Source organism: Heterodontus francisci, chromosome 14 (assembly GCF_036365525.1).
Source record: "Heterodontus francisci isolate sHetFra1 chromosome 14, sHetFra1.hap1, whole genome shotgun sequence".
Lineage (NCBI taxonomy): Eukaryota > Metazoa > Chordata > Chondrichthyes > Heterodontiformes > Heterodontidae > Heterodontus > Heterodontus francisci.
The window spans coordinates 32177388-32204143 of record NC_090384.1 but is presented as its reverse complement, the minus strand read 5'-3'; the positions used below and the strand labels follow the sequence as shown (position 1 = coordinate 32204143).

At 43.8% G+C, this 26756-nt stretch overlaps 1 protein-coding gene across 7 annotated transcripts in view; it reads right to left on the bottom strand.

Annotated features, from left to right (window-relative positions):
* The window catches only part of dgkza (diacylglycerol kinase, zeta a), a 656642-nt gene that overhangs the window by 309139 nt on the left and 320747 nt on the right, over positions 1-26756 (bottom strand). For 3 of the 7 annotated variants that reach the window (XM_068045962.1, XM_068045961.1, XM_068045960.1), the window contains exon 2: positions 2246-3351. The exons of the other annotated variants lie outside the window; for them this stretch is intronic. In XM_068045962.1, coding sequence (XP_067902063.1) covers positions 2246-3246 — 1001 coding nt within the window. In that variant the 5' untranslated portion in view covers positions 3247-3351. The remainder of the gene's footprint in view (positions 1-2245; positions 3352-26756) is intronic. 7 annotated transcript variants of the gene reach the window in all.

The window sequence follows — 26756 nt, the reverse complement described above, 5'->3', positions numbered from 1 at the left end:
CTAAAGAAGTCTCGGAATTTTAGTTTGTTCGCTATAGCCCACAGAACCTGGTATTATACATTTCAAATTCAACTGACAGCAGCCTTAGGGAGCTGTGGATTGCTTCCTTCCTGACAGTGATGTGAGGAGCTTCCTGCTCAGCCCCCTCTTGAGTCTCATCAAGAACTTTACTTACGGGGGCAAGGCCGTTTTAATGACTCCCGTCTACACCTCTCCTACAAACATCATGTTACTTGTGGAACAAGAAAGCTTCTACTGAAATGGCACAGAGTCTCGTTGAGCACTGAGAAGGGTATTTGAGAGAAGTGATAAGACACACCATATGAAAGGTGTGTAAGAAGGGAAATGTTCTAGAAATCAGGAGATAAAATTCCAGGAAATTGCCGATGGAGCACCCATCTGTGCAAGAGCAGCAGGGGAAAATCCTTTTGTTACAATTAAAAACACCCTTCACAGTATTTAATGAGTCTAATTTTAAAATCCACCATTCCAAGACCAAGGGGGATCAGTCCACGGATCAAAATAAAGATGATCACATTCTCACTTTGGTATTCCCTTTCGGTGAGGTTAGGTTATCATCCCGGGTGTCAACGTTCCTTGTACCACTGAAGTCTGACATATGACACAGCGATTCCACCAATTAGAGCACTATGTTATGATGCGGATGGACCTCAAACATCCAAGAGGTGGAATATGACAGACATCCAGCTATGATACTAGCAGCACTACCAAATGAACGTAGTACGTAGCCCTTTGCTGGTTTCAAATCACCTCATGTTAAATTGCTACAAAATGTCAGACTGTGAAATCTTTCTGTAGTCACCATGTACTATACTTAATTGCATCAACATCTAAACTCAATTTCTCTCACACTTTATTTAGTTAAACATGTCCTACTTAATTGAACAGCTTTATTTGCATATACCTTGTATTTGAGACTTGACCTTCTAACACTCCCACTTATTAACCCCGTGAGTTTGGTCTCCCAACCAAACCAGGCTCAATCAAACCACCCACTAATCTAACACACCCTGCAATCCTTCCCCAATACCCCACCACTATCCCCTGCTTTCCTTGCCCCAATTTGCAAGATACACCATCAAAAAAGTACAAAGGATGGCTATGTACCATCTTCCTCACAATCCCAAAAAAGCAGCAGATGGCCACCCTCATGACTACACTCTGGAAAGAGCAGTGAATTCCTCCAACATAAGCTCATATAATTGTCTGTTGTCATCAGCATGAAATGCACATCAATGAGAAAGGAAAGAAGGAAGTGGATTCAGGAAGTTTCTGATCTCTTCACTTCTGCAGTCGATTGACACGGGAGTTCACATTTAATTATCTGCTTCAAACATCCTTCTAGCTGCATACAATACTGTGAATGAACAATGTGCTAATTAAACAAAGGGGAAAGTTCAGTTGAATGCACAGGCCCATTATACAAACTAGCTCTCAACTCCATCATTTCACCTACATGATATAAACAGTTTTCAGAGTGAATGCTCTACATTGACCAGGAGCAAACATTAACTGCTGTGAATGGACTACTAGCAACTTTTAGCGCCTGATAGTGGTGTCACCCTGCTCAGTCCTGCTGGCTAAATTAAAGGAAAATCATAAATGGCAAGACAGGGGAAGGTTTAATTACATTTGATAAATAAGCAGAGGAGGTAGTTTCTGTATATTCATTCTAATCTTACAGACGGGTCACTGTTTAAGAGGGACAATTTGCAGAGCTGTGGGGAAAGAGCAGGGGGGCTGGTAGTGTGGCAGAGTGGGAACTATTTGGGTAGCACTTTCAACATAGGCACAAAAGGCCGAATGGCCTTGTTCTGTGCTGCATCATGGAAAAACTTCAAACCTAAAGAGCCCTGGATTTCTCTGTGATTTTAATGTCAAGCAGGGTGGCATCATCTACAGGAGGAAGGTTCCCACCCGCACCACTACGGGTGAGCTGACCCAAGGGCACTGCTGGAGCTCTCTGTCCAGAGGACCACAGGATGGACTCTTCCATTTGTACAACCAAGGTGAGATGGTATGTATATTTAGGCCGCTAACCTGGAAAGAGAGGGGGGAGAGAGAAAAGAAAAAGAAGAACACTCCTCTACAATGACCACCCCCGCATCCCACCACCCCCTCCACCCCGCCCCATACACACAACCCCCCTTCCCCCTTCACACAGCTTGGTAAGGCCCTCCCCACCTTCTCCAGAAATAACTGAGTGGATCACAGGAATACATACGACAAAAAGTTGCTCCATGTCGGGGGATGGTTGGCCACATAATTCCTGTGCATCAAGCTGAGTGAATTTCTGCGAATGCCATGCCTCCAACGTGGTGGCAGAGTACTGGACACCCGCCTGACGTTCAGTGAGGGCCGCCTGTTCCCCACTGACACCACCTGGTGCAGCGGTGGTACAACAGGATGATTGCAAGCTGCCGCTGGTGCCCGACACGTGCCAGAGAGAAGGGTGGCACTAGACCGCCGGCGCTGGCTCGTCCTCCGATAATTCCCATAGATTCCATAGGCTGTTTTCCCAAAGTAGACTGATTCCGCAGGGAGGAGGTGGGAGGAGTTCCTCCTCAAACAGCGAGGGGCCCTGATGAAAGACTTGGTGTAAACAGGTCTATAACACAAAGTTGAAAGCTGGAAAGTCTCTGAGATTCTAGGTGGGGCCTGCATACCCGTCGCCCTGTCCACCTGCTCCAGCTCACTCCAACTGCTGCCTGTGGATGAAGATTCGGAGATTTCTGATCCTCCTGAAGAGCTCTCGCCCTCTGAATCGTCAGGTGTGGCATTTATCTCCATCCCACAATCCTCCTTGGCTCTGGCAGCTTTGTCCTCCTCTTCCTCAGTCATCTGAATCAAGCTGGCCAGCAGCATGGAGGGTCCGAGCAGATGGGTGTCAATAGTTCGCAATTTTCCCCCTCGCTTCTGCTTGACTGCAAATCTAGGGTTGAGGTGAAGGGCAGTGGTGCTGGATCTTCGGCGTGTCGTGCCGCCCTTGGTGACTCCACTGCCTGATCTTGTCGTGTGAAGGGGCAGTCCCTGCATCTGGACACTGGACCTGCGTCTCTGCATCAACAACGCTGATGGCATTCCGACATTTGAACGGCGCCTCACTTTACTGCCGGGTACTGTCCCGCTCACGCGTCTACCTGTCTGCCGGCAGTGGTTAGGCAAATTGATGCCCGGCGTGCCAGATATTGTCTTCCTGAAATGTCTTTTGAAAAATGTCTCCATGCTTGTATTTTTGTCTAGGGAGGTGTAGAGGGGCAGGCAGACAGGCAGTGTTTTTTAATTTTGAGAAGAGGTGCAGCTCAGTAGAGTTCGTTTATGCACTGACAGCTGTTAAAGGCAGAGAATGAGGAATAAGAACAGCATTGGATCGAGCTCCCTCTGCAACGCTTATCAGAGGTGAGTGACAAACTAGACAAGACAGTCCTGCAAACCGACAATGCTCTCTGCAGTGTGGTTTGCTGCATGGCTAGCAGATAACTTTACTGAAAGGATAAACAAGTTGCTAAGGCTCTGAGGAAGCTTTTCAACATAGAACTGGAATTACAAAAGTTATGCACTGAGAGGCTTACAGCAATGTTAAAAAAAAAACACTTCCTGGTTTTCACGATCAAATACGCTCTCCCATTTCCTGCAATAAGTTAATCCAAGCATTCCTTGTAACCACTGGAGACACAATGAAGAACGTTGGTCAAATTCAGCTGCGAACGGGCCACTGACTTCTGGACAGTGCAGCTACTGGCCCTCAGTGATCACTTCAGGCATGCTGACTTTACTGTGCACTAATGGCTATCCTTTCCATTAAATCAGAACACTTAACTCAATTAATTTATCTGCTGATGTGAATTTTCAATGTTTCTCCAAATCCCCATTGTGTAATGTTCTAGATTTAAAGAGATTAGGCTCACACTGGAAGAGCTGCTGTTGAACATTACCTAACACTGACCCAGTAACATGCTGTGTAGTGTTACTGCAGGGAAGGCTAAGGGGAGGTTTAACGGAGCTCTTCAAAATTATCAGGGGTTTTGGTAAAATAAATAAAGAAACTGCTTCCTCTGACTGGGCCGTCAGCAACCAGACGCCACAGATTTTAAATAAAGGAGGTGATCGGTGCAAACTGTCACAGACCATTGGAAGCAGTGGGATCAGTGTCCTTTCCATGTTCTGGAATTTATCTTTTTAATACTTGGGAGAATTTATGTTGTAATTTTCAGAGAAAATCTTTGACCTGACAGCTGTGCAGCTAAAGTCTCATTAAAATGCTTTCTTTGATTGGGAACACAGGAATATAGGAACAGGAGTAGGCCATTCAATTAGATCATTGATCATCTACCTCAGCGTTGTCCAACCTTTTCGGGCACAGGGCCGCATTACAATTTTTGCTCGGCCCAGGGGGCTGGTGAGCAAATTTCAAAAATACAGACATTAAAAATTTATCTTACTAATAAAAACAACAATAAATGTGCATTTTTGTGAAGCTTTAAACGAGAAGAATAATTTATTGACATACTGTCTCGTTACTATATTGAAAATTGATTTAATGACATATCTGGCATTATTTTTGCTTGTACAAGTAGTCAATCTCTGCTCGCACACTTGATGTAGCGATGCGGAGTATTCTGGATAGATTTCCATCTGTCAGGAGAGACCTTGATCTCTCTCTCCCCCGTACTCCGTGTGTGTGTGTCTTGTTCTCTCTTCCCCCCTCCCCTCCCCCTAGAACTAGGGGACACAGATTGAAAGTTTTGTGCAAAAGCTGCAGGGGGAATATGAGGCAGCACGTTTTTACGCAGAGGGTGGTAATGACCTGGAACTCGCTACCCACATAGCTGGTGGAAATGGAAACGATCAATGACTTCAAGAGAAAGTTTGATGGCCATCTGAGAGGAATAGACTTGCAGGGCTACGAGGATCAAGGCAGGGAGTGGAACTGACTGCATAGCTCCATGGAGAGACAGCATGGACTCGATGGGCCAAAAAGCCTTCTTCTCTGATGTAATTAAATGACTCCATGACTCTCTCTCCCCCCTCTCTCTGTCCCTTTCTCTCCCCTTATCAAAAGCTTTCTGATAATCTAAATACACCACATTCACTGGTTCTCCTTTATCTATGCTACAAAGTAATATCCTCAAAAAACTACCATGGGAAGTACAGAGGGTCAGAGGGACCTTGGGGTGCTTGTCCATAGATCACTGAAGGCAACAGCACAGGGCGGCACAGTGGTTAGCACCGCAGCCTCACAGCTCCAGTGACTCGGGTTCAGTTCTGGGTACTTCCTGTGCGTAGTTTTCAAGTTCTCCCTGTGACCGTGTGGGTTTCCACCGGGTACTCCAGTTTCCTCCCACAGCCAAAGACTTGCAGGTTGATAGGTAAATTGGTCATTGTAAATCACCCCTCGTGTAGGTAGGTGGTAGGAGAATGGTGGAAATGTGGTAGGGAATATGGGATTAATGTAGGATTAGTATATAGGGTGGTTGTTGGCCAGCACAGATTCGGTGGGCCAAAGGGCCTGTTTCAGTGCTGTATCTCTCTCTGACTCTAAGGTTTGTCAAACATGATTTTCCTTTCATACATCCATGTTGACTCTGCCCAATCATATCATTATTTTCTAAGTGTCCAGTTATCATTTATAATAGATTCTAATATTTTCCCTACTACTGATGTCAAACTAACAGGTCTGTAATTCCCCGTTTTCTCTCTTAAAAAATTACAGTTAACTAAAAGGATGTACACAGAAGCCAATCCTGGAGGGGCAATAGCACAGACAGCTTTCATAGCTACTCTATTCATATGCTATGGGGCAAGGCATAGGCCCCATTAGACTTGCTGCATCAAGCTCTAACTGACAATATGCAGGTATTCAGTGTGTTTCTGCTTCCTCTGTCCTTCAACAAATGCAAATCTGAATGACAGACAAGATGGCAGCAGTTCCAAGAGAAGATCCAACATTGCCTTCTTGGGGCAACCAAGGATGGGCAATAAATGTGCTTTGCTCACATCAGAGAGCAAGTAAGTAATGTTCTTCATTTTTTTTTAAAAGAAAAAGGCAGCAAGCAGATTCAATCCTTCTGGTGAGTGGCAGGGATGAAATAAATTATAAGGAGGTGCTGTTCGACAATGGCGAAGGCACAGTAACAGGAATTGTGACCGTCCTCTCAGTCTAGGAATGAAGCATGACAGAGGGCAGGCACGGGCATCAATAGAAAGCAAAAGGAAACTTACTAAGGGAGATAATTTCTCTATTTTTCTCAAGTGTTTCAAAAAGAAGGGGACATGATCTTATAATTAGAGCTAGGCCATTCAGGATCCAAATTGAGAAGCACTTTTCCGCACAAAGGATAGCAGAACCATAGAAAAGTTACAGCACAGAAAGAGGCCATTCAGCCCATCGTGCCTGCACCAGCTGAATAAAACTAGCCACTCATTCTAATCCCACCTTCCAGCACCTGGTTTGTAGCCTTGCAGGTTACAGCACTTCAGGTGCAGGTCCAGGTACCTTTTAAATGAGTTGAGGGTTTCTGCCTCCACCACCGATCCGGGCAGTGAATTCCAGACACCCACCACCCTCTGGGTTAAAAAGCTTTTCTCATATCCCCTCAAATCCTTCTACCAGTCACCTTAAATCTGTGCCCCTGGTAATTGACCTCTCTACTAGGGGAAACAGGTCCTTCCTGTCCACTCTATCTAAGCCCCTCATAATTTTGTACACCTCAATTAAATCACCCCTCAGCCGTCTCTCTTCTAAGGAAAACGACCCTAGCCTATCCAATCTAAATATGGAATTCTCTCTCCCAAAAGGCAGTGGATACTGAGTCAACATTCAAGGAACTTTCAAGAATGAGGTTAATGGATTTTTATTCGGTAAGAGTTTCAAGGGTTATCGAGCTAAGACAGGAAACTGGAGTTGAGGAACAGGTCAGCGATGATCTAACTGAATGGCAGAGAAGGTTCGTGAGTCTGAATACCCTTCTCTTATTCCTTATGTGCCTAGCTTCTTAAGTTCAAAAGGCACCAAAGATTCCATACTTTGGGAAATTTAAAGCTAACTAACAATGTTCCTGGGTATTGTTTGCACATTAAAAACTACAGCAGAATCCAAAAAATGAGGCTTTAAATCTGATTGTCCCAGTTTCTGTATACAGCTGAATTTTTTTATGTTGATGCCCAACATTATCCAGATTCTAGATTGTTTTACCAGTGGTTCAAGATCCAAAGTGCTTGTAAACAGGCTAAATGATTCTTTTACATTAACCTCCTTCTGGGTAGTGTGTGTGGTTCGCCTATTTAAGTGCCAAGAGCAGCAGCTCAAAGTGCTGTCGTGTTTTACTGTATGATGTTCTGTCTGCTGTACACAGACAACACAAGGATGAGTTATCTTCGTGTACTCCATTACTTTTATACCTGCACACAATGCGCTGTGTAATGCGGACCAACATCCAGTACTCTACATCATACTGTTTATTATTGCATGCTTCCTTAGTGCTTTTACACCCAACACTACAGTGTATTGCTCTGTTCTTTAATACTCATATACAGCCATGTATATGCAAACTACACTGCAGTATTGTTTCTGTAGTACTTATATGTACTCATGCAACTGTGATTCTTTAACATGCACACAAAACATCATGGAAAAAGAACAGGAGGGAAGACAAGGAAAATGTTCTTTTTTGCAGCGAGTTGTAATGATCTGGAATGCAGAGCCTGAAAGGGTGGTGGAAGCAGATTCAACAGCAGCTTTTAGAAGAGAATTGGATATATGCTTGAAAAGGAAAAATTCTAAGTGCTATAGGGAAAGAGCAGGGGAGTGGAAGTAGTTGGTAGCTCTTTTAGGGAGTGGGCACAGGCATGATGGGTCGCACGGTCCCTTCTGATGAAAGGTCACTGACCTGAAACGTTAACTCTGTTTCTCTCTCCACAGATGCTGCCAGACCTGCTGAATAATTCCAGCACTTTTTGATTTTATTTCAGATTTCCAGCCTCCACAGTATTTTGCTTTTATATTAGTTATTGAGCCATGAACTATACTCTATCCCCAATCACAGCAGGGCTCATTGGATAACAATTAGGAGTGGTGCCCACTTTCCCTCTTTTACCTTTGGGGAAGCCGAGACCAATTGTAGCTCCCCGTTGCCATGGCAGCTTGGAAAACTAATTTAACTACCACATCGGTCGGATTTTTTAAAATTCGATTTTGGGATGTGGGCGTCACTGGCCAGGCCAGCATTTATTGCCCATCCCTAATTGCCCTTGAGAAGGTGGTGGTGAGCTGCCTTCTTGAACCGCTGCAGTCCATGCGGTGTGGGTACACCCACAGTGCTGTTCGGGAGTTCTAGGTTTTTGACCCAGCGACAGTGAAGGAATGGCGGTATAGTTCCAAAACAGGATGGTGTGCAACTTGGAGGGGTACTTGCAGGTGGTGGTGTTCCCGTGCTTCTGCTGCCCTTGTCCTTCTAGGTGATAGAGGTCGCGGGTTTGGAAGGTGCTGTCAAAGAGGCTTGGTGCATTGCTGCAGTGCATCTTGTAGATGATACACACTGCTGCCATTATGCGTCAGTGGTGGAGGGAGTGAATGTTTGTAGATGGGGTGCCAATCATGCAGGCTGCTTTGTCCTGGATGGTGTTGAACTTTGAGTGTTGTTGGAGTTGCACCCATCCAGGTAAGTGGAGAGTATTCCATCACACTCCTGACTTGTGCCTTGTAGATGGTGGACAGGCTTTAGGGAGTCAGGATGTGAGTTACTCGCCCCAGTATTCCCAGCCTCTAATTTGCTCTTGTAGCCACAGTATTTATATGGCTGGTCCAGTTCAGTTTCAGGTCAATGGTAGCCCCCAGGATGTTGATAGTGGGGAGATTCAGCGATGGTAATGCTGTTGAATGTCAAGGTGAGATGGTTAGATTCTCTCTTGTTGGAAATGCTTTTTGCCTGGCATTTGTGTGACGCAATTGTTACTTGCCACTTATCAGCCCAAGCCTGGATGTTGTCCAGGTCTTGCTGCATCTGGACACGGGCTGCTTCAGTATCTGAGGAGTTGTGAATAGGACAGAACATTGTGCAATCATCAGTGAACACCCCCCCTTCTGACCTTATGATGGAGGGAACATCATTGATGAAGCAGCTGAAAGTGGTTGGGCCTAGGACACTAACCTGAAGAACTCCTGCAACAATGTCATGGGACTGAGATGACTGGTCTCCAACAAGTACAACCATCTTCCTTTGAATGAGGTATGATTGTAACCAGTGGAGAGATTTCCCCGATTCCCATTGACTTCAATTTTGCTAGAGTTCTTCGATGCCACACTCGGTACAAGTGCTGCCTTGATGTCAAGGGCAGTCACTCTCAGCTCACCTCTTGAATTCAGCTCTTTTGTTCATGTTTGGATCAAGGCTGTAGAACCATAGAAAAGTTACGGCACAGAAAGAGGCCATTCAGCCCATTGTGCTGCGCCAGCTGAAAAAACTAGCTGCCCAATCTAATCCCACCTTCCAGCACCTGGTCCATAGTCTTGCCAGTTACAGCACTTCACGTGCATATCCAGATACCTTTTAAATGAGTTGAGGGTTTCTGCCTCCACCACCATTCCTGGCAGTGAATTCCAGATACCCACCACCCTCTGGAGGAAAAACTTTTTCCTCAAGTCCCCTCTAATCCTTCTACCCATCACCTTAAATCTGTGCCCCCTGGTAATTGACCTCTCCAATAGGGGAAACAGGTCCTTCCTGTCTACTCTATCTAGGCCCCTCATAATTTAGTACACCTCAATTAAGTCACCCCTCAGTCTCCTGTGTTCGAAGGAAAACAACCCTAGCCTATCCAATCTTTCCTCATAGCTACAACTTTCAAGTCCTGGCAACATTCTTGTAAATCTCCTCTGTATTCTCTCCAGAACAATTATGTCATTTCTGTAATGTGGTGACTAAAACTGTACACAACACTCCAGCTGTGGCCTAACCAGCGTTTTATACAGTTCCAGCATTCCATCCCTACTTTTGTATTCTATACCTCGGCCAATAAAGGAAAGCATTCCATATGCCTTCTTCATATTCTATCTACCTGTCCTGCCACCTTCAGGGACCTGTGGACGTGCACTCCAAGGTCTCTCACTTCTTCAACCCCTCTGAATATCCTCCCGTTTATCGTGTATTCCCTTGCTTTGTTTGCCCTCCCCAAATGCATTACCTCACATTTCTCCGGAATTAGTTCTATTTGCCATTTTTCTGCCCACTCAACCAAACCATTGATATCATTCTGGAGTCTACAGCTATCCTCTTCACTATCAACTACACGGCCAATTTTTGTGTCATCAGCAAATTTCCCAGTCATGCCTCCCACATTTAAGTCCAATGATATATACCACAAACAGCAAGGGTCCCAACACTGAGCCCTGCGGAACACCACTTGAAACCGCTTTCCATTCACAAAAACATCCGCTGTAATTAAGTCTGAAGCCGAGTGCCCCTGGCGGAACCCAAACTGAGTATCAGTGAGCAGGTTATTGTTGTGTAAGTGCTGCTTGATAGCACAATCAATGACACCTTCCATCACTTTGCTGATGATTGAGAGTAGACTGATGGAGCCGTAATTGGCTGGAATGGATTTGTCGTGCTTTTTGTGGACAGAACATACCTGGACTATTTTCCACATTGTCAGGTAGATGCCAGTGTTATAGCTGTACTGGAACAGCTTGGCTAGGGGGCGTGGCTAGTTGTGGAGCACAAGTCTTCAGTACTACAGCTGGGATGCTGTCAGTGCCTTCAGCCATTTCTTGATATCACACAGAATGAATCAAATTGGCTGAAGGCTGGCATCTCTGATGCTGGAGACCTCAAGAGGAGGCAGAGATGGATCAGCCACTTGGCACTTTTGGCTGAAGATGGTTGCAAATGCCTTGTGTTGTGCACTGATCCGCTGGGCTCCCCCATCACTGAGGATGGGGATATTTGTGGAGCCTTCCCCGTCCGTTAGTTGTTTAATTATCCACCACTATTCACAACTGGATGTGGCAGGACTGCAGAGTTTTGATCTGATCGGTTAGTTGTGGGATCGCTTAGCTCCGTCTATCACATGTTGCTTCTGCTATTTAGCATGCATGTTAGTCCTGGATTATAGCTTCACCAGGTAGGCACTTCATTTTAAGAATGCCTGGTGCTGCTCCTGGCATGCTCTCCTGTATTCCTCAATGAACTGCTCATTGGTCACACTCCTGCAAGAGCCTGACTATGCTTATCATTGTCAGTAACTTTACTGCAGGAGTTCAGAGGGCTTCATTGAAAACACAGTGTCTGCAAACCATAAAAGCAAACGCCACGCTGACATTTAGAGGTTTCAAGAAGCAGAATAAATATCACAATTAATCCTGGAGGCGGGGAAGTGCCAAAGTCTGTATAAAATATACTATTGTAGCTAGTGAGATATCTTTGCAAAGGACACTGGAAGCTGCCGTCTGTCTGAGAAAAGGTCAGGGTTAGAAGGTTTACAGTAATGCTCGAGCGCACTTCCCATGCAAAGTTACATAAGGCCTATTTTAAAACTTTCAGAAAGCACGGTCAAAGAGACGGCTGTGACAGGGACAGACAAAAATGCAAAATGCAACCTCATTTTTTTTTAAATAAGAAAATGCCCATCATGCACTGTGCAGTACTGAGGGAGCATTGCACTGCAGAAATACCGTCTTTTGGATGAGACATTAAACCAAAGCCCCGTCTGCCCTCTCGGGTGAGCATAAAAGATCCCATGGCACTGTTCAAGAAGAACAGAAGAATTCCCTCTGTTGCCCTGGTCAAAGTTTATCCCTCAACCAAAATCACTCAAACACATTATCTGGTCATATCACATTGCTGTTTATGGAACCTTGCTGTGCACAAATCAGCTGTCATGTTTCCTATATTACTTACTCTTCACTAGTACTTTGAGACGTCCTGAGTTTGTGAAAGGTGCTATATAAATGCAAGTTATTTATTTCACAGAACTTTGCATGGGATGTCATAGAGTGAGAGTCATTTACAGCATAGAGGGAGACCAGTTGGCCCATCAAGTTCAGGCCGGCTGTGAAGCAGATTTTGAAAGCATCTGCAAGCTACCTGAACCTTCCAACCCTTGTGATTCTCTTTTTCACATTTCTATAACAGAGAAACCCAGATAGAGCAATGACACAGCACATGGTTGCTTACAGCTCTCAGATGTGGTGACTGAATGAAAATGTAAGAGCAGCTATGGGTGTTGAGATACTGGACACCAGAACTTTCCATATAGGCCACTGAAGGTGCTTTTTTTAACATCAACTGGATCTAATTATAGCTATGGGCACATTAGAAGGTCACCAATAGCAAGCATTAATCAGTAATGGAGTTAGCGTTATACATTATGAAGTGAAATACAAAGACCTGAACTCATTTTCATTAAAGACTAATGATTGAGAAGGGATGTGATCGAGCTATTTGTAATGGAACACAAAAAAATGCTGATGGAAGCAGGCTACTTAACTTAGGACAGAACTAGAAGTCACAGGCACAAAGATTAAGGAGGCTCAAGCAGATTAACAAGCTTCATGTTGTACTATTAATGAACGTCCCATGACATTGTTCGTCGTTAATTGAAGGAAGTTGTGTTTATTGAGAGTGGGACAAACAAGCACCATCTCTGACACAAGAAAGAAAAACTGATGTTACTATGGTTGTGTAACCTATTGATTTCAAGCACTTGGGGGCTGTTACAGTATTATCAACTCAAGGATTTTAATAAATTCTACATGAAATACAGTAGTACATGTGTGGTACAGACTTCCAGCTAAAGTCAGTGAATGCTGTGTCAATTAGTTCCATGCAAAAGGAGTTTGATAAAGATGATGAAATGCCACATGGAAACACAACAGGGCCTATATCACTAGGCCTCGGAAATGTTCTCTTTGGAAAACAATTGGTCAGTGCTGAATAATGGAGGTTGTAAAATGGGACAGAGATTCTGGTCAGCCTACTTTGTGAGGAAGGCTTGAAACCCACAGGGAATTAAGAACAATGGTTTATAGGGATGCAGGGTTGAAGGACTGAATGAACTTTTAACTTCTCATCCTTTCTCAGATTCTTATGTGAGGGAAATGGTCGATGACAGAAAGTAGAAACAGAGAGTCCAAGCCATGGCAGGACAGAATTCAGCCTCTGTATCACTTCTTGTTTGGGCCTAAGTATTTGAGATTTTTTAAGCTTCCTTCCTGCTCCCTAATGAAGAAATGTACTGCCTGACCTTGTACATTCTAGAAGGTCCTGACTGTATTGTATTCTCAGCTATTGATGAATTATTTGATCACAACTGGTGTATCAGCTGGGACACTGAATTGGCCTCACTGCCCTTTGAGTACAAAGGGGGAAAAAAATCAGTCTAGATTTAAATCTACTTGGTCATTATCTCACCGACATGTATGGGAGCGTCTGAGTGTAAATTGGTTGTCGCGTTTCTTACATTTATAAGTGCAGTGACTGCGCTTCAACTCCTTTCCAAAAACACTTGGGATGTCCAGACATTGTGTAAGGTGCTATATAAATGCAAGTCTTTCTTTTACCTGAACCAAGTAGCCACAAAGAATCAACAGACAGTTCAACCATCTGGTCATCACAGTTAAGCTGAATCCGTACTCTCATAGGTGGGTTCCCGCAGGGTTTCTGGTTAGCAATCAGGAATGTGAATCTCTGAATTTTTTTCTTTCCTTATCTAACTCAAGGGCACTAAAGCCAACAGCCTAGTACCCATTCTGTAGCTCCCACTAAAGTCAGTCAACTCAGTACAGTCTGGGATCCTGCCTGGGACGATCTCAGCCTGTGTAGCACAGTACAGCGGAACATGAAGAGGCCATTCAGCCCCTGGAGCCCATTCCACCATTCAGTTAGATCATGGTTGATCAGTAGTTCAGTTCCACTCACCCACTTTGGTGCTATATTCCTTGCCTGGATATATGTAGCTTCAATAAGAAGCTCCACATCATCCAGGACAAAGCAATCACTTAACTGGCATCCCATTCACCACTTTATTCACTCCTCCCACCACTGGCGCCTCATGACAGCAGTGTGTACCATCTACAAGATGCACTGTAGCAACTCGCCAAGGCTCCTTCAACAACAACTCCCAAACCCACCGACTTGCATTTATATAGTGCTTTTTATGACCTCAGGACATTGCAAAGCATTTTACAGCCAATGAAGTGCTTTGAAGTATAGTCACTGCTGTAATGTAGGAAACAGAGCAGCCAATTTGCACACAGCAAGCTCCTACAAACAGTAATACAATAATGACTGTTTCTGTGATGGTGATTGAAGAATAAACATTAGCCAGGACACCAGCGCTATTGCCCCTGCCCTTCTTCGAAATAGTGCCATGAGATCTTTTCTGTCCGCTTGAGAGGGCAGAAGGGGACTCGGTTTAATGTCCCATCCGAAAGACAGCACCTTGATTTTTGTGCTGAAATCTCTACAGTGGGACCTGAACCTACAGCATTCTGGCTCAGAGGTGAGAGTGCTACCAATTGAGTCATGCAGAAAATAATTTACAAATGGGACAGGTGAAATAAAGTAGTATTCAAAAAAAAAAGTTCAGAGCAATTGAACTTGGCAGCTTTGCAGCATGTTCTAAATCACAACAATTGCCAGCTCTTTGGAGAATGCTGAGTGCTTTGCAAATGTCATTTAGGGATGTGTTACCCTCAAATGGAAACAAGCTGTTGCCTGGCCATCTGCTGGGCTGTGAGTTATCTGGAGGCACAGCTCACGAGCCCATTTTTAAATAGGAACACAGTTGTCATAGTGAGATAAATATTGCCATATTATTTTAGGAATGCAGAGGGTGTTTAAATATGTACCCCATTAATATCATCACAGTATTACTGGATGAAACGTCAGAAAGCACCAGAAAAGGTTTGCACAACAGCAAATACAGGGGTCTAAAGGAGTACAACCCTTCCTCTCCATCATTCAGTACAGCACCTTTTTGGCAGGGGCTAATCCAAGGTGCACGATTGCACAGAATCACCGTGAGGCAGTAAAAATACTTGAGGGAAAAACAGTTATAGGTTTCTTCTGCTCAGATGTCAGCTGTTAGTGGCACTCTCACCTCAGAGTCAGAGGTCATGAGTTCAAACCTGATTCCAAGAGAATTGAACACATAATCCATGCTGACACTTCATTTCTCTTCCCACCTACATTAAAGGCCTGCTCAGGTCTGCAAATGAAACCTGACCCGAGCCCGACCCGGCCCGAGTCCTTTCATTTGTTCTCATGCCCGACCCGACCACCGGAATATAATCAACTTTATTGAAGAGGTTGTGCTCTACCTTGGATGGAATCGCTCACTGCAGACCAGCGAGGAGTGCTTCCAACCTTGACGTCCTGGATGTCGCTGTGTCCGACCCGGCCCAGCCCAACCCGAACCTGAATGCCGGATCTGGAAGAGCGACCTAACCCAAACCCGACATATGTCGTCGGGTCCCGTCGGGTTCGGGTCGGGTGGCCATGCTCCAGCCTACATACGTAACTCTTCTGACAGCCTACGCCATTTCAACAATTTCCAGTTTCCTGGCCCCAACCGCCTCTTCTTCACTATGGATGTCCAATCTCTCTACACCCCCAGCTCCCACCAGGATGGTTTGAAGGCTCTCTGCTCTATCTGAGGATGAGGTTGGCTCCCCATCCTCTACCACCCTCCTCCACCTGGCTGAACTCGATCTCACATTGAACAACTTCTTCAACTCCACTCACTTCCTTCAAATAAAAGGTGTTGCTTTGGGTACCCGCATGGGTCCTAGTTATGCCTGTCTTTTTGTGGGGTATGTCAAACATACCTTGTTCCAGTCCTACTCAGGCCCCCTCCCCCAACTCCTTTTCCGGTCCATTGATGACTGTATCGGTGCCGTTTCCTGCTCCCGCCCCGAACTGGAAAACTTTTATCAACTTTGCTTCCAATTTCCATCCTTCTCTCACCTTTACATGATCCATCTCTGACACTTCCCTTCCCTTCCTTGACTTCTCTGTCTCCATCTCTGGGGATAGGTTGTCTATTAATATCCATTATAAGCCCACCAACTCCCACAGCTACCTCGACTACACTTCTTCACACCCTAACTCCTGTAAGGACTCCATTCCATTCTCCCAGTTTCTCCGTCTTTGACGCATCTGCTCTGATGAAGCAACCTTCCACACAGCGCTTCTGATATGACGTCCTTTTTCCGAGGATTCCCCCCGCACTGTGGTTGACAGTGCCCTCAACCGTGTCTGGCCCATTTCCCACACCTCTACCCTCACCCCTTCCCCTCCCTCCCAAAACTGCGACAGGGTTCCCCTTGTCCTCACTTTTCACCCCACTAGCCTCTACATCCAAAGTATCATCCTCTGCCATTTCCACCAGCTGAAGTGTGATGCCACCACCAGACATCTTCCCTCCCTTGTCAGCATTCCGAAGGGACCATTCCCTCCGCGATACCCTGGCCCACTCCTCCATCACGCACGATATCTTGTCCCCTTCCTACGGAACCTTTCCATGCAATCGCAGGAGGCGTAACATCTGCCCATTTACCTCCTCTATCCTCACCATCCAAGGCCCCAAACACTCCTTTCAGGTGAAGCAGCGATTTACATGTACTTCTTTCAAGTTAGTATACTGTACTCGCTGCTCACAATGCGGTCACCTCTACATTGAGGAGACCAAATGTAGTCTGGGTGATGGCTTTGTTGAACACATCTGCTCAGCATGCAAGCATGACCCTGAGCTTCCGGTTTCTTGCCATTTTAATTCACCGCCCTGCTCTCCTGCCCACATTTCTGTCCTCAGCTTGCGGCGGTGTTCCAGTGAAGATCAACGCAAGATTGAGGAACAGCACCTCGTCTTCTGATTAAGCACTCGATAGCCCTTTGGACTCAACACTGAGTTCAACAACTTCAGACCGTGACCACTATTTAGGTTGTTTGTTTTAACCATGTACCAGTCTCAAACCTGCTTTCCATGTTTTTGCTTTATGGACAGAGTTGTTCATTATTCTGCCATTAACACTCTGGACAAATGCGTTGCCTTTTACTATGGCTATTATTACTCTCTTTGCCTTTTATTCCATTCTCTATTCATGGGGAGACAGTGGCGTAGTGGGAATGTCACTGAACTAGTATTCCAGAGGTCCAAGCTAATGCCCTGAGGACATGGGTTCAAATCCAACCATGGCAGCTGGTGGAATTTAAATTCAATTAACTAATAAATTCAATCAATTCATTAATTAAAAAATCTGGAATTGAAAGCTAGTCGCAGTAATGGTGCAATTCCCACATCCGATGAAAGAAAAAAAAATCTTTTCTCATTTCATCTCTCCTGCCCTCTGTCCTATCACAGACCTTCCCTTTTGTTCTTCTTCACCACCCCCCCACCCGCACCCCCCACACCTTTCACTTGCTCAAAGCCTATTACATTTCTAGCCTTTGCCAGTTCTGATGAAAGGTCGCATACCTGAAATATTAACTCTATTTCTCTCTCCACAGATGCTGCCAGATCTGTGTCTTTCCAGCACTTCATTTTTATTTCAGATTTCCAACATCTGCAGTATTTTGCTTTTACTCCAGTTTAGTATTGAGGGACAGCTGAACTGTCAGAGGCGTCATCTTTCAGATGAAAATTGAGGCCTTGTCTATCCTCTCAGTGAACAAGAAAAAAAATCCCATGGCACTATTTCAAAGAAGAGCAGAGGAGTTCTCCATAGTGTTCTGGCCTCAACCAACATCACGAAACACAGATTATCTGGTCATTATCACATTGCTATTTATGGGAGCTTGCTGTAATGCTTTTCTACATTACAACAGTGCCGAAACTTCAAAAAGTACTTCATTGGTTATAAAGTATTTTGGGATGTCCTGAGTTCATGAAAGGCACTATATAAATATAAATCTTTCTCTCTTTTGCAGTATTCTGGATTTTTCAACACCTCTACCATCACTTGCTTGTTGCTCAAATATGTTTCCTCACTCGGCAGGTTGGGACGGTGAAGACTTGCACGGAGGTCGACTTTCACTCACAGCTGTCATGTCATGGCAGGCTAACACTTGTTCTTTAAATCTCACTTTCAGATCTTCACAGTCTAATTACTTCACACAACAAATGCAAACCTGCAGCTGGTGTAATTTGCTCCAATAAAAACAACTCAATGCAGCCATTCAACTAAGTGATCACTGAGTTTATTGGCTGGAAAGTAAAGAAATAACTAACAGAGTAATGAAATGGAGGCAAAGGGGCAAATTTCCCTCTGTATGGGAAAAGTTGCAGAATTGCTAATTTTTTCAGAGTGCTTCAGAATCCAATAATGAAAATGCAGGAAAGGGACATTGAAGAGTGTTAGTTTTGCTGCATGTGATTTTAAAAAGTCATAAAAATATATCAGCCACTTACAATGCACTTGTAATGATATCCTTTAACACCTTTTGGATAGCTGAGGTGACATTTAAGAGGTTTGACTGTCAAAATAACTGTTAATTCGGGCTATGGAGTGAAAAACATTTTTTGCAAAATGGGGTGAATGCCAATTAGAAATTAATCTTGATTCTTGCATGAGGTCGGTCTAATTCTCAGATTGCTAAGGACAATTTTCAGATGTGATCCCGGAGACACTGCTGTTCATAAAGAACGCCTTTGGTGGGAGAGGATGAACCTCTAACGTGCAAGGGAGACAATCGGCAGGAGAACTTGGTACAAGAGTTAAGATTGTATCAATAGTTAGGAGGGCTGGCTGGAAGCTGTTAAATAGGTTGAAGCATTTTTTTTAAAGTAAGGAATTAATATCACCAGTAAACAGCAGCACCAGGACATACATAGTAAAAGAATAGAAAAAGGAAGGTGAGGCCAAATAGGGACGTGAAAGATTTTATTATGGAAGCAGAGTGCGTGTCTGAGCTACTCAATGAGTACTTTGCATCTGACTTAACGAGATAAGAGAATGCTGCCAATGTCACAGTAAAGGAGGAAATAGTAGAGAAATTGATTAGGATAACAATAAGGAGCAGGTTGTGTATATAACTTTCGAAAGATGTTTGAAAAACTATATAACGGACTTAAAATTAATTCCCATGGAATTAAAGGGTCAATGACAGCATGGATAAAAAATTGGCTAAGGAACAGAAAGCAGACAATAATGATGAACGGTAGTTTTGAGACTGAAGGAAAGTACGCAGTGGTGTTTCCCAAGGGTCAATATTAGTACCGTGGTCTTTTTGATCTATATATTAATGGCCTTGACTTGGCAGAAAGCACAATTTCAAAATTTGCAGATGACAAAAACTTGGAAATGTAATATGATCATAATATGATTGAATTTTACATTCAGTTTGAGGGAGGGATAAATGGGTCCAAGCCTACTATTTTAAATTTAAATAAGGGCAATAATGAGGGTATGACAGCAGAGATAACTGAAGTGAACTGGCAAATTAGGTTTAGGGATAGGTCAATTGAGATGCAGTGGCAGACATTTAAGGGGATATTTCAGAATACACAGAATAGATGCATTGCAACGAGAAAGAAAAATTCCAAGGATGGGATCCGCCACCCCTGGTTAACTAAAACAGTTAAAGATGGTATCAAACTTAAAGAAAACGCCTATAATTGCGCAAAGATGGGAGGCAGGTCAGAAGATGGGCAGCACAGTGGCGCAGTGGTTAGCACCGCAGCCTCACAGCTCCAGGGATCCAGGTTCGATTCTGGGTACTGCCTGTGCGGAGTTTGCAAGTTCTCCCTGTGTCTGCGTGGGTTTCCACCGGGTACTCGGGTTTCCTCCCACATCCAAAAGACTTGCAGGTGGTAGGTAAATTGGCTGTTGTAAATTGCTCCTAGTGTAGGGAGGTGATAGGGAATATGGGATTACTGTAGGGTTAGTATAAATGGGTGGTTGTTGGTCGGCACAGACTCGGTGGGCCGAAGGGCCTGTTTCAGTGCTGTATCTCTAAATAAAAAAAATAAATAAAGATTGGCCAGAATATAAAAAACAGCAAAGAATGACTAAAAGTTTGACAAGGCAGATAAAATTAGAGTATGAGAGAAAGATAGCTAGAAATATAACGACATATAGTAAGAGTTTCTATAGATATTTTAAAAAGAAAAGAATTAACAAAGTGAGCGATGGTCCTATAAAAAGTGAGTCTGGGGAATTAATAATGGATAATCAGGGGATGGCAGATGAATTGAACAGATATTTTGCATTGGTCTTCACTATTGAGGATACAAGTTACATCCCAGTATTAGCTGTAAGTCAGGAAATGGAAGGGAGGAAGGAACTCAAGAAAATTACAATCACCAGGGAAGTGGTACTGAACAAATTGTTGGAGCTGCAGGCTAACAAGTCCCCGGGTCCTGATGGACTTCATCCTAGGGTGTCAAAAGAAGTGGCTATTGAGATAGTTGATGCGTTAGTTTTAATTTTCCAAAATTCCCTAGATTTGGGAAGGTTCCGTTAGATTGGAAAATAACAAATGTAACTCCTTTATTCAAAAAGAGAGGGAGACAGAAAACAAAAACTACAGGCCAGTTAGCTTAACATCTGTCTTAGGGAAAATGTTAGAATGTTAGAAAATGTTAAAATGTTAGACGTTATAGCAGGGCATTTCGAAAAATTCAAGGTAATCAGGCAGAGTCAATATGGTTTAGTGATAGGGAAATCATGTTTAACCATTTTATTGGAGTTCTTTGAGGGAGTTACATGTGCTGTGGATAAAGGGGAACTTAGATTTCCAGAAGGGATTTGATAATGTGCCACATCAAAGGTTATTGCAGAAAATAAAAGCTCATGGTACAGGGGTAACATATTGGCATGGAAAATAAGATTGGTTAGCTAACAGGAAACAGAGAGTAGGCATAAATGGGTCATTTTCTGATTGGCAAGATGTAATGAGTGGTGTGCCACAGGGATCTGTGCTGGGGCCTCAACTTTTTACAATTTATATAAATGACTTAGATGAAGGGACTGAAGGTATGGTTGCTAAATTTTTTTTTAGAGATACAGCACTGAAACAGGCCCTTCGGCCCACCGAGTCTGTGCCGACCAGCAACCACCCATTTATACTAATCCTACATCAATCCCATATTCCTACCACATCCCGTCAATTCCCCTACCACCTACCTACACTAGGGGCAATTTACAATGGCCAATTTACCCATCAAGTCTTTGGCTGTGGGAGGAAACCGAAACACCTGGCAGAAACCCACGTGGTCACAGGGAGAACTTGCAAACTCTGCACAGGCAGTACCCAGAATCGAACCCGGGTCACTGGAGCTGTGAGGCTGCGGTGCTAACCACTGCGCCACCCAGTCATCACCAAACCCATGCAAATCAGATACCAGAACAGATGTGCAAACTTGCAGAAGTGGTTATTGATTTTGGGGAGCAGGCAAAGGATGTGTGCTGAAACACTGGTGAACAAGGGGCAGCAGGGGTGGTTAATTAATGATGAGGGACAATTGATTAAGGGTTGAAGGCCCATCGTGCAGGTTCACCCTCCCGAGTTCTACGGGGTCAATGGGCCTCTCTGGGCAGAGGAGTTTCACTTGCCTCCTTGTACACGACAGAAGGAAATTTGAGCAGAGTGGAAGTGTTCAATGCCCACACAGGAACTCCTATCACCCATAAATGATGGATCTCATGGATAAATGGTTCTTTACACTGCAAGTGACCATTGAATGTGTGGCAGCACATGTGGAATGTGCAACTTCAGCTATATAAACCAAAGGCACAACCTGGTTGACCCTTAGCTGCCCTCTAAAGTGGCCAAGCAAACCACTCAGCTTTATCCTGGGCAAACACGGTGGTGCAATAAATGCCGGCCTTGCCCGCAATGCCCCAAATCCCAAGGCCAAATGAACAAAAAACAAGGTGTATTTCACTTGAATGCGTCCATTGAGGTCCAAACTCCGAGATGTAGTTATGGCCTGTTTCAACTCCCTTGGGGAATGGTTGCAAGCACACGGACAACCGTAGCGGAGGGGTGTCGAGACCATGGACTGGTGACTAGTGTAAACCACAGTTTCTCTCATCGAGCAGCAATGCTTATATCTGGATATAATGAGAGAACGGCCTCAGTACTGAAAAGTGTTTGGTTCTCCATAAAAAGAGGCATGTCGGAGGTACTAATCCTCAAGTCTCATAGAAAAGGACAAACAAGAATTATATTCATTCAGACTTCTTGTTTTCTTCAACGCACATTAGTGCGATACGTTCCATGACCACTAACCTTTAAATCAAAGGAATAAATGCACTTTTGCAGCTTAGTGAATCACCAATTAGTCAACCTGACAGCTCCTGGTAGGGAAGTTGTCATTCAGTAGCTAGTCCTAGTGTCTGAGTTGTTGTTCACTACAAAGGATACTGTATTACAGTACCTCTCCTAGTCAAAGAACAGCATCTACTCGGTCAATCCCTGATTTTCTCACCAAATATACGAAAAGATAAAGTAAACAACATTAATTTTGCAAACCTGAATGGAATGCAGGGCCCTATCAAGTGCTGGAAAGGAGAAAAAACAGGTCAAAGACTTGGGTCTGACTCATCATCAGAATCCTTTGAAGGTTTTACATCTGAATCATTTGATCAGTCTTTTCTCTTCCCAGTTAAGAAGATTTTGCATTTATATAGCAACTTCCATGATCTCAGGACGTCCCAAAGTGCTTTTGAAGTACTTTTGAAGTGTCGTCACTGTTGCAGTTTAGATACCGACTGACAAGCCGTGCAATTCCAGAATTTTCTGTTCCTCCCTTCAGCCATTACCAGCATGGTCGTCGGTCTGTCATCCATTTCTAACTTCCTAAAGACTCTGAAAAATGCTCTATGCGCTTTAAATGTTGATGGAAAGGATCGATGAACTTGGGTTAGAATCAATAAATCCAACAGCATGAGACAGCTTTAAAATAATTCTACAAAGGTCTCCTTGATGGCCTTCCCCCAGGATGTCACCTCTCAAAAAAAAATAAAAGTTTACATTTTTAAGAAAAAGTCAAAATCCAGGTGATGTGGCAAGACCCGGAGCACAGGGCATCACCAAAGAGTAAAAGAGAATGGGTGTAAAGCAAGAAAGATCCAATAAAGTTTACATAATGCAGCACGTTACTTTAATGTTTAACTTGGGAACCCATGCACCAGAATGCTTCCTTCCACTCACTGCGCTATTATGTTAAATTCCCTCCGTGGCCTCGCTGTACACCACCCCCAGCCCCCCCATCCCCCCACCCCCGATATTTATAACTTCCCGCAGTCCTACAACTCTACCAGGATACCTGCGCTCCTCCAATTCTAGCCTTTTGTGCATTCCTGATTTTCAGTGCTCCACCATTGGTAGACATGCCTTCAACTGCCTTGGCCCTAAATTCTGGAATTCCTTCCTCGAACCTGTCCGCCTCTCTACCTCTTTCTCCTCCTTTAAGACGCCTCTTAAAACCTACCTCTTTGACCAAGCTTTTGGACATCTGTCCTAATATCTCATGTGGCTTGGTGTCAAATTGTATTTGGTATTGCTCCTGCAAATAGCTTTGGGACATTTAACTATGTTAAAGTGCCTGCTCTTCTTGTTGCACTCATTCGCAGCGCGTTTCTGTTATTAAGCCAATCAACAAGAGTTTTCTGACCAGGCCGTGTTAAGAGTTGTGCCTAGATTCTCCAAGGAGGTGAGAACAAGCATTGAACTCAACTGTGCTTCTTAAATCAGCTCCCACACAAAGTCAGATTCCAAGGGTCCAATTTTAACTTTGTGTAAGTGAATGGGTTTTGAGCAAGGTAAAATCGGGCTCCAAGTCCATTCAGCTCCCACAATGACTGCATCAAACTTGTTGCATGTCCTGCCACCTTGAATGACAGGGGCCCACATAACACAATCTGTGGCTTAAATCACTTTTACAAATAACTCAGCTATGTAACTAAAGAAGCTTTATTGTCGACCTCTTGAAATAGCATTGCCCGAGTAGGTGTGTGTTAATTGAAGCACAGTGCCACTGACAACCTATTCCCAATTCAAAATTAAAACAAACAAAGGCAAAGTAACAACTGATACAATATCATTTCCATCTTGGGAAATTGTTCCAGATCTCCCATTTCAAGGTTCTGCACTGGTTTGGAATGGTTCTTTACATTTTTCCATCTGCATGCATTTTATTTATTGTAATATCATTTTTTTTCTTTGCTTAATTAGAATATTATATATATAAACACAAAACTGAGCCTAACTCTTGAAATTCTATGCTGAAGTAAACAGAATACCAGTGAAAACTGCCCACTGGCGAATGAATCTTTTCACTCACCTCAATAGTGGGGGATGCAGCGAGTTTGCCACTGAGAACCTGACAGTATGTCTTCCAGGCTGTGTTAGGAGTTGTGCTTTGGTTGCATCTAACAATTAGTGACCTTACTCAAGAGGCATATTGGATAGCAGAGAAATAGAAAAATCCAACAGACGATTCTCACAAAATGTTCTTCTTAGGTCATAGGAAATTGAAGCAGGAGTAGGCCATTCGGCCCGTCAAGCCTGCTCTGCCATTCAAACAGATCATTGTTGATCATCTACCTCTACGCCATTTTTCCCCATTATCCCTATATCCCTTGATGTCATTAGTATCCAGAAATCTATAGATTTCTGTCTTGAACATGCTCAATGATTGAGCTTCCAAATCCCCCTAGGGTAGAGAATTCCACAGATTCACCACCCTCTGAGTAAAGAAATTCCTCCTCATCTCAATCTTAAACGGCTTGCCCCTTATTCTGTGACTGTGTCCCCTTGTTCTCGACTCACCAGCCAGAGGAAACATCCAATCCACATCTACCCTGTCGCGCCCTGTCAGAATTTTGTAAGTTTCAACGAGATCACCTCTCATCCTTTATCTCTCCTCATAAAATAATCCCGCCATCCCAGGGATTAGTCTGGTGAACCTCTATTGCACTCCCTCTATGGCAAGTATATCCTTCCTTAGATAAGGACACCAAAACTGTCAGAATCTAAACATGCTCCAAGCGTATAAGCTAACTACCAACTTTATCATATAAGCCATTTAATTTCCAAATCACAATTGCACAAGTTACTTATCCACTGCTTCTGTAGGAGTAAAATAAAGTGGCACTGCATTCCCCTACTTTATGAGTTGTACCTCAGTGTAAAAGAAGAACATATATTTATATAATGCCTTTCACAATCTCAGGACATCCCAAAGCACATTAAAGCCAATCAAGTACTTTTGAAGAGTTGCACTGTTGTAATGTAGGGAAGCAATTTATACACAGCAGTAGTGGCGTGGGATGTTTTACCTGCACCCAAGAGCGCACATGGGGCCTCGGTTTAACGTCTAAACCAAAAGACGGCACCTAGACAGTGCAACTCTATCTCAGTAATTCAGCAGTGTAGCGGGAGTTCTAACACTACCCACAGTAACAGGAGCTGGCTCTTGCCTCTTCAGAGCGATCCAACAACATCTTGTACCAAATTATGTTAAGCAGTTCGAACTGTTGGAAGCTTTCTGTCTTTTCCCTTCCCTATCAGCCAGCAAAAAAAGGGGTATAGACAGTGCTGCAAAATCATTTGGAGATTATCGAAGTTATTTGATAATCTTCCACCCCCTTGCTTATCAAGAATCTATCTACCTCTGCCTTAAAAATATTCAAAGACTCTGCTTCCACCACCTTTTGAGGAAGAGAATTCCAAAGACTCACGATCCTCAGAGAATAAAAATTCTCCTCATCTCTGTCTTAAATGGGTGACCCTTTATTTTTAAACAGTGACCCCTGGTTCTAGATTCTCCCACAAGAGGAAACATCCTTTCCACATCCACCCTGTCAAGACCCCTCAGGATCTTATATGTCTCAATCAAGTCGCCTCTTACTCTTCTAAATTCCAGTGAATACTAGCTTAGCCTGTCCAACCTTTCCTCGAAAGACAGCCTGCCCATTCCAGGTATTGACATCCTCCCTTAAATAAGGAGACCAGTACTGCACACAATACTCCAGATGTGGTCTCACCAATGCCCTGTATAGCTGAAGCATAACCTCCCTACTTTTGTATTCAATTCCCCTTGTGATAAATGATAACATTCTATTAGCTTTCTTAATTACGTGCTGCACCTGGATACTAACCTTTTGAGATTCATGCATTAGGACACCCAGATCCCTCTGCATCTCGGAGCTCTGCAATCTCTCACCATTTAAATAATATGCTTTTTTTAATTCTTCCTGCCAAAGTGGACAATTTCACATTTTCCCACACTGTACTCCATTTGCCAGCTCTTTGTCCACTCACTTAACCTATCTATATCCCTTTGTAGCCTCCTTATGTCCTCTTCACAAGTTACTTTCCTACCTATCTTTGTTTCATCAGCAAATTTAGCAACCATATCTTCAGTCCCTTCATCTAAGTCATTTATATAAATTGTAAAAAGTTGAAGCCCCAGCGCAGATCCCTGTGGCACACCGCTCGTTACATCTTGCCAACTAGAAAATGACCCATTTATGCCTACTCTCTGTTTCCTGTTAGCTAGACAATCTTCTATCCATGCCTATATGTTACCCCCTACACCATGAGCTTTTATTTTCTGCAATAACTTTTGATGTGGCACCTTACCAAATCCCTTCTGGAAATCTAAGTACAACACATCTACCGGTTCCCCTTTATCCATAGCACATGTAACTCCCTCAAAGAACTCTATCAAATAAGGCTCTTAAACCACTTAGGCTGAGTTTAGTGTCCTTAACATACACTGAACTG